Source organism: Primulina huaijiensis, chromosome 14 (assembly GCF_012295235.1).
Source record: "Primulina huaijiensis isolate GDHJ02 chromosome 14, ASM1229523v2, whole genome shotgun sequence".
Classification (NCBI taxonomy): domain Eukaryota; kingdom Viridiplantae; phylum Streptophyta; class Magnoliopsida; order Lamiales; family Gesneriaceae; genus Primulina; species Primulina huaijiensis.
The window spans coordinates 12256051-12264036 of record NC_133319.1 but is presented as its reverse complement, the minus strand read 5'-3'; the positions used below and the strand labels follow the sequence as shown (position 1 = coordinate 12264036).

General features: G+C 36.9%; 1 protein-coding gene across 3 annotated transcripts; it reads right to left on the bottom strand.

Moving 5' to 3' along the window:
- Positions 1-2131: 2131 nt before the first annotated feature.
- On the bottom strand, positions 2132-7559 carry LOC140957021 (uncharacterized). Of its 3 annotated transcripts, none has more exons than XM_073414060.1 (9): positions 7338-7559; positions 6795-6859; positions 5406-6671; positions 5083-5171; positions 4487-4589; positions 4198-4302; positions 3781-3886; positions 3094-3267; positions 2132-2565 (listed from the first exon to the last, which is right to left on the bottom strand). In XM_073414060.1, exons 1-9 carry the CDS (start codon positions 7480-7482, stop codon positions 2426-2428), a joined length of 2193 nt encoding a protein of 730 aa, XP_073270161.1. In that variant the 5' UTR covers positions 7483-7559; the 3' UTR covers positions 2132-2425. The 3 variants fall into 3 exon arrangements, with proteins under 3 accessions (XP_073270161.1, XP_073270162.1, XP_073270163.1); XM_073414061.1 differs by having other exon boundaries at positions 3103-3267; XM_073414062.1 differs by having other exon boundaries at positions 6795-6841.
- Positions 7560-7986: the final 427 nt, after the last annotated feature.

Below are 7986 nucleotides of genomic sequence, written 5' to 3'. Positions count from 1 at the left end.
CATTTTTAATCCTCTAAGTTTTGATTGGTCAAAAAATAGAGACGAGTTTCGCCACTTCAAGATCTGGATATGGGGGTGGCCCCGGGTCCTTGATGGTGCTGAAAAGAGCTGGGAGAAGTGGTGGTGTGAAGAATATGACCACTCGAGTACAACTAGTTTGTGTAGTAGAAATTATTTGAACCTCCGATTCTTCGTTTTTCAATATGGGATTGTTTATAAGCTAGAGGTTGCTAATGGAAGCAAAGACCTTGGTGCTTACTTGCTTTCATGGATTCCTGTGGCAACAGCTGCTGGAGTGTACGTGACACTTGCATATGAGCGGTCCAAATACAGCACCAAGGCACACATGTACTATCGTCTGGTCCAATTCTTAGTTGTCATTCTTGCAGGAGTTGTGATCATTGGGCTGTTTGAATTCACCGATTTCAGTTATCAAGATTTATTGACCAGTCCATTGGCTTTTCTTCCAACTGGATGCGATTGGTTTCGATCCCAGTCGTGCTAAATGTTAGTCCCACGTACGGCAATTTGAGATAATAAATATGAAAATAAAAAATAAATTGGACGCCAAGATTTACATGGAAAATCCCTAAAAATTATTATGGTAAAAACCACGGGTAAGATGAAATGAATTACACTATAATATTTTACGGTGTACAACCACTCACTGTGTTTCCAAAAAGAACACGCACTTTCTTAATACAGGAGAACAAAAAACCTCGTAAATATTATAGAACTAAGCACTCAAATGCTATAAGATGAGAGAAAACTCGAAGAAAAGATCATCTGAAATAAACGAATGAGGCACCTATTTATAATCGAATTTCGAGGTGTGAAACCAAATAAGATAAATGCGTCTTTCCTTTTGAAATTTCGTTTGTCAATAATCAGCCAATCTTGTGCAAATTTCAAAGCCTGCCTTAATGCATTTATTGTTTGTCTGCCAACTTTCTCTGACATGACTTTGCCGACACTAAAGCCTTTGTTGGCAAATACCATGATTTGGGCACATGATGTTTCCGTAGCTCGTGTATAAGAGTTTATATTAAGTATGATCGTGATTGCTCCTGTGGCCATTTTGTCGCGGTTGCCTGGGATTCAAGCTATGCAAAACAGGATCGTGTTCAATGCAGACTTCAGTCGTGTTATGCATATAGCTATATGCTCCTGACAAGGAAACGAACTGTGGTTAAATTTGGTTGATGAATATTATCTACTGTAATATCACGTGTACCAATAAGGTTCTTAATTTGTGTTGCCACCCTTCGCTTTTCTTCTCGAGTAAGTATGGCTTAAAAATGAAGAATTTACAAAACACTCAACTTCGAGGACTTTAATAAAAAAAAAAATGGATAAGCATACGAGTAAACAACCATATATGAACGAAATATATGCATGTATTGCTCTTTATGTCAATGGCTTGAAGAACTTGTTAAAGGGGAATCAACTAAGCAGGAAGTGTCTCACATCCCTGATGCATAGTAGTTGGTTCCACGAGCGGATTCACATTTTAGAGGAATGCATAGCAACTGGATCGATCGGGTGGCTTCTCTGGGCAGAACCGGATATCGCGATACTAGCCGGGAGGAGATTACATAAACAATGCTTGGTATCCCTGTAACGTTTACCAAACAACGCATTTATTGTCATCCTTTGTTCATTTCACAAGAACCGGAAGCACAGAATTAGCATCGCATCGGCCGACAGAACAATGTTTTTTTTTTTTAATGAAATTATTCCATTAAAATAGGTAAAAAAATTTCTTTAATAATACAACTACAGAACAATGTTGGACTGTCCACACTTAGCAAACTTGATGTATCTTGGTTGAGGCCACTGCTGCCGATGTATAGTTGGTTACCCTGGCTGCATTAGTTTATGTTCAGTAGACTTATTTTACACATTAGTTGTTCATTGGTTCCTCATTAGCTTGCCTAATTTTGTGGTTTATTGTTCGTGTGGCCAAACTCGACTAATGTTTAAAAATAATACTCAAGAGTTGCTCCTTTTTTATTTTAAGAATGAGAATACTGCTTGCCTGAATCTTTTGATTCTAGAAGACGCGTGGAACCAACAATATTTTTCATGTCATTATAATTTGAATTTTTTGAAGACTTAAATGAGATTGCACTACGTTAAGGCCACTGAAATTTATGAACACCATTTCAGAGATCATATACTACATAGGAGTCAAAAAGCCCCCTAGATTTCTCCAAAGTTATCTTACAAGGAGTGGGCCGACAATTATTCTTTAATGAGAAAGAGTTCTTGTTTCTCCCTGAAACAAACGGATCACATTATCCAAGCACAACAATCATTTTCTTACAACAATCCATGTGTCGGCCAATTATAACATACCTGCATATAGCCATATAGCAGTCTTAAATATATCGCGTTCCATAGTCTATTCAAGAAGTTTTCAGAGTTAATAGCGCCGCCCGCCTGCTGTGGAGAGGAGAACACGCATCGGCCTTTTCCCCTTCTTCCCTGACTCATTTGCCTTTTTCGAAATATCCGGGCTTTCCACAGGCTTTGTTCTGGAGGTCACGTTGGCAAATGACAAACCTACAAGAGAAAGACCAGCCATCACTAAAACCAAAATAACTTCAAAAACTAATACTACAACACCATGTATCAACGATAAAGCAAACGTCATGGCATGCCGAGTATCAAATAATTTTAAGCTGGCCGGATTTGCTAGTATTATGTCCAGTCTGACGTGAAAAATATCCCGCTCAGTTAAAAACTGATCCAGATTGCATCAACCTGGTAAATTTTTTATAATTATATTTTATCAATTTTTTCAAGTGAAAATAAAAAACTAAAATAGAACAAGAGATGTGACAACTGGAAATTTTTTATGAAAAAAATCCTAGACGATAAAAAAAATGCTAGACGACAAATTGTACTTTCTAAGCATACAAATTCAAAAGAAGTATATAGAGAACAGAAATTTTCAATTCATTTTAGGCTAGCTGGGTCGGCAGAATTTAATTGGATCGGATTTCACCAGTTTGGATCTGAGTTTCTAGTTTTCGGTTTTAGGTTCACTGATGAGTTAACAAGATTAATACCACGCCATCAAATCATTACCAGTTGTACCAGGAGACGGATTGATCTTTGCATGAGAAGAAGGCGGGATTTCCTCTGCCTTCAGAGCTGGTGAATCATGTGCAGCAGCAAAACCAAGCCTTGTCACGCCTAAAAATGAAGGCCTCTCCCCAAAAGTTGGTGGGCTTGAGGATACCGCAGTGTGACTTCCCAAAGCTATAGCAGGCAAGCAAAATCAAGTTTATTTTAGATGAAACATGGAATCCACACCGTTTTACGCGAAGGCAAAAGGTAAGCATCCTGCTACAAGAGCTGGTAATACTAAAGAATACAACTCAAGAGAAAACATCATATTTCGACATTGTATAACTACTACAGAATAACAGCAACATGCAACACTATTTTTAAAGAACAAAAAGATCATATTCGATGAACAATAAATCATGATCAAGGAGTTTAATATTCAACACAGGTTTTTGTTTAAAAAATAATAATAACACCGGCAATGACTATAGAATGTCAAAAAGACTTGGTAATATTGCTAAAACAAAGGGTCAAGGCAATTGATAGATTCATATTCACTCATCAACTAGAGTAACAACAGAATAATCTGAACACCGTGTAAAAGACTGAAACTGAATCTAAAAGCAACATACAAGATCTCGGAAGCAAAATTTAAGATATACATCATACATTGGCCATGTAACGATCCAGCAAGATCACACTCACCTTCAAAGTCATCCAAGGAAAAACTAGGCGAAGCATCGTACGAATAACATGGCATGGGCAAAAACTGAGAGCCAGCAGTTTCAGCCTCAATTTTGTCCTTGATTTCCTTGATAAAGAACAGTAAAGTCATATACCAGAAATTCTTATACAAGAATGCACAACACAATTGTTTAAACAAACTTCTGAAGCAAACTCAGTATGTAAATCATGGGCCACGAACACATTCCTTATCAGGTCATAGTTTTATTCAACTACTTGACGGCTCAAGACCCTCTAAAAACCAAGAAAGAAAAATCACCGTGGGGTATGCTCACCAACATAATACTAGATACAAGATGATGAAGCTGTGTGAAACAGCAGAAAGCTCAAAATCCAACAACAAATTATTCCCCGGATGTGAATTATAGAATGTGATACCTTCCGAGCAATTCGTTTCCTCTGCTTTTCTCTATTCTTGATTTCATCCATAAATGGAAAAAGGGATTCAGGAGGCAGTATCTCACTCAGATCGATTTCACAAAGCTGTGAAAATATACCAAAAAAAGGAAGAATGATGCAACAGATCAAAACTTGACTGAAAATAAGTTGCTCAGCAAGGAAAGGTCGTAAGAAATAGAAAAAACGATTAAAGAAAATTTAAACAGCGAGAAATAAGCTCTTCTCCTTGAGAATCAGGAGACAATAAAAATGCATTCTTGCCAAATACCTGAAATGTTGTTGTCAAGGAGAAATGGCTTAAGAAGCGATAGCGCCTTCTCATGACATCTGATTGTGTGATGGTCTCCATTTGTAAAATTTTCCCAGTGATTCTGAAATTGGAGTTATTGCCAAAATCATTATATGAGATATCGAAATCATATTCTTCATTATAGTTGTAGAACTCAAAGTTAACATCAAGACAATTAGATAAAGCTTTCAATTTCAGTCCATTGCCAAACTGAAGCGAGAAGAATATGAATGTCTCCAAAAAGATAACCATAACAATTTCTCTAGTTGGTAATGTATAAAATGGTCAATAGTTAGAATGACAGCCACGCGAAGACTAATCTCGGTCATTAAAATATAACACAAAAACTTAAAGAAAAAGTAATCACATCTAGCATCCGTGAATTATTGCAATGATAGAAACTAACACCACATTTTGAAAACACCATTAAGCCCTTGATCAGAGACCTTATGCTAGACATGATTCTTCTGTCACATGCTTATTCTGGCAGGAGTTTTTATTTTCTATGCCACTGAACCAAAAATTTAACTTGGGCAGATGCATTCCATATTAATGGTCACCGAATGGACAAGTACCTGTTTGGAAGCTTTTCATAGCTACCATAATGGTGTAGAAGACACTTCATGTTGAATGGATGAAGGATAAGGTGTTGACCATCATCAACCTAGAAATTTCAAAAAAGGTAGAAAGAAGAACATTAAAATGATATATTGGCATTCCTCCAGAACAAATAATTTTTCAGGATGAGCAACAAATTAGAGATTGTGAGGCCTTCTCCATTTTAGCTATCTATGCTGATAGATAACAGATAGATTTCCCCAACAAGATAAGAGTTTTTTGCAGAAATTTTTCATTCCATTCCATTCCAAAAAACATAAGAAGAATTTGATCAAATGACCTGGTAGAAATAATAAGAATCCTCATCTATATTTCCCTTGAAGCCATTAGCGCACGTCTGAGAATTATCGTCATTACGTGAAAATGAAGATCTGTTATGACCTTCAAATGGCTCATAAACATCTGCTACTTGAGTTAAACAGTGCTCAGCAACCATAATTTCTTGAATTGCATGTCTAGATGACCTAGACTCGTCACCAGTAGTAGAGACTGTTTCCCAGACAAACTCACATACACCATTACTAGGATAAGCATCTGAAGTTGGTGAAGGTTCACACAAAGTTGAATTAGTCTTATTGGAACTAGAAACATGATGTGCATTCCAGTACTTCTTTCTCTGTTCCAACTGCTTTATTGCAGCGCAAACATATGGAAGTTTCTCAATGTCATCAACTAGGCCAGAATCAGCTCTGGCTATCCACCTATCCAGATCTGACATCGACTCTCTAACAGACTGTTCCACATCAGAAGTCAAGGTAAACTTCGAGAAGGAATCCACCATATCCTTGTCAAAATTAACACTTACATTCTTGAAAGAAGTAGTATATGAATCCTTTCGACGGGTTAAGAGCACGAAATTTACTTTAGCATCGATGTTGTATTGCTTGACATTTGAAATGTGTATGGTGTACAAATCTTTCGAACTAATCATTGTGAAGCACAAAGGGCACCTTTTCAAGCATTCACCAATATGATCATCTTCACCCATGCACAAATATTGCAAAATGCAAGGGAAACAAAAAATATGACCACATGAGGTTATCTGTGGACACAAGGGATCATCCAAACATATGGGACACTGTACCGGAAGGAAAGTGCGGTACTTCAAGCAAATGATATCCTCCCAGTGCAACATTTTGTCAGGGTCCATTGACTTAGTTGCATATTTTCCAGAATCTAGAACCACAAACTTGTAATTTGCTTGAAAAAACAAATCCTTATTATAAGGTTTCCTCCTCTGTTGCCTTCGTGTAGGAGGGCCCTTGGGCTGTGGACGAGAAGTAGTGATAGGATCATAATGAAAATTCAACAAATGATTACCGCTGACCATATGCGATTTTCTACCAGATGAATGCCCAGTGCTACCCAGGGAACTAGTAGATGCAGCACCCTGATGATCTTTTGAGGTAACAGATTTTGCAGATGGTTTATCATGATGCTCTGACAATCTAACCCCTGCCCAAGAACCAGTCTTGGGTTGAAACGCTTTTCCAACGTTCTGGTGAACTGGACTTTTCGCACGGATCTGTCTCTCCCTTCCTTTCACCTGAATGACAGAGAAACCAAAGAGCGTGTATTCTCATTAAAGAGAGAGAGATAAAAACAAGCCTAATTTATTCAAAAAACAAGAAAATTTCTATTTTTACAAACAAGCCGGCCATCGCATTACCTCTTTGGAAGAATCAGCTGAACAGCCTGAAGTAGGAACACCTTCTCCTGAAGAAAAAGGGAAAACTTTATGGACTTCCGAAGGCGAGAAACAAACCAAGAAGGTACAGCGAAAAACTCACTAAAAAAGACTTGATATGTTTTAGCTTGACATGTTACCGTATTAAACAAAGGTTGAACACACTTATGGCTGGCTAATACGTAAATCTCAGCACGTTAACCAGAATGCTAAAATATTGAAAAAAAGACATTAAGTACTCAAAAAAGCTCAATCTATGTTCTCTAAGAAAACGAAGTGATCTTCTATTTGATACCAACAATTGAAAAATTCGAACTTTACAGTCGTAAATAAAACAAATAGTTGATGGGACCTTTTCAATTAAAATGGAGCAGCCAAAATTCTTAAGGTCCGTCTCGTATCGAACAACAAAAATCAAAGTCAATCTGGTTTTCAATACTGCACATCTATTAAAAAAAGGGGGGGTGAGGGGTTCGTTTCCCGGTACCGACACAAGTGAGTATTGATTGATTCGAGTAGACAAACCTGAGCGATGGCGCGGCGGCGGAGGGGAATCTGGAAAAGAAGAGGGAGGAGAGACGATTCCATGATTGCTGTCTGAAAGAAACGATTGCGAAGAGGAAGGCGAGGAGGGGGTTGAAGCTTGAATTTGGCAGGGCAAGATGGACATCAAATCAATGAAGGTTTCGATGAATCTTGGTTTTCGGCCTCTCCCGTATCTTCCTTCCGACGATGATCCTCAATATTTTCTTTAATTCTGTTATATATATATATATATATATATTATTAGATACATACGTGAAATCATTTTTCGTCGGCTCATGCCACGGAGGAGATTTAACATCTTATCTCATCTTTATTTTTCAATTTATAATCTAATCATTCTTTCTAAAAAATTTGAAGTAAAAAATATGGGATATTCAATTTAGAATTTTATAAATTATATAAAATTTTATTCATAATCAAAATAAATTTTTTTTGTATAATTTTAAAATATATTTGGTATTCAACTTTGATGTTAATAACTCCATAAAAATTTGAAAGTATTCAAGATTTCAATGGACTTTTAGAGGTTCTAAAAAATTCATTAAAATATAAACATTAACGTATGAAGTGCAATTATAAAATGTCAAATATTGTATTGACTCCAACCTAAACATTTTGGTTGGACTTC

Coding starts and splice junctions, on each gene's coding strand:
- LOC140957021 (XM_073414060.1), bottom strand. CDS start 7,482: ATGTCCATCTTGCCCTGCCAAATTCAAGCTTCAACCCCCTCCTCGCCT. Junction 3,887..4,197: donor GGAAACGAATTGCTCGGAAG/GTATCACATTCT, acceptor TTCTTTATCAAG/GAAATCAAGGACAAAATTGA. Junction 2,566..3,093: donor TCCGTCTCCTGGTACAACTG/GTAATGATTTGA, acceptor TTTCTCTTGTAG/GTTTGTCATTTGCCAACGTG.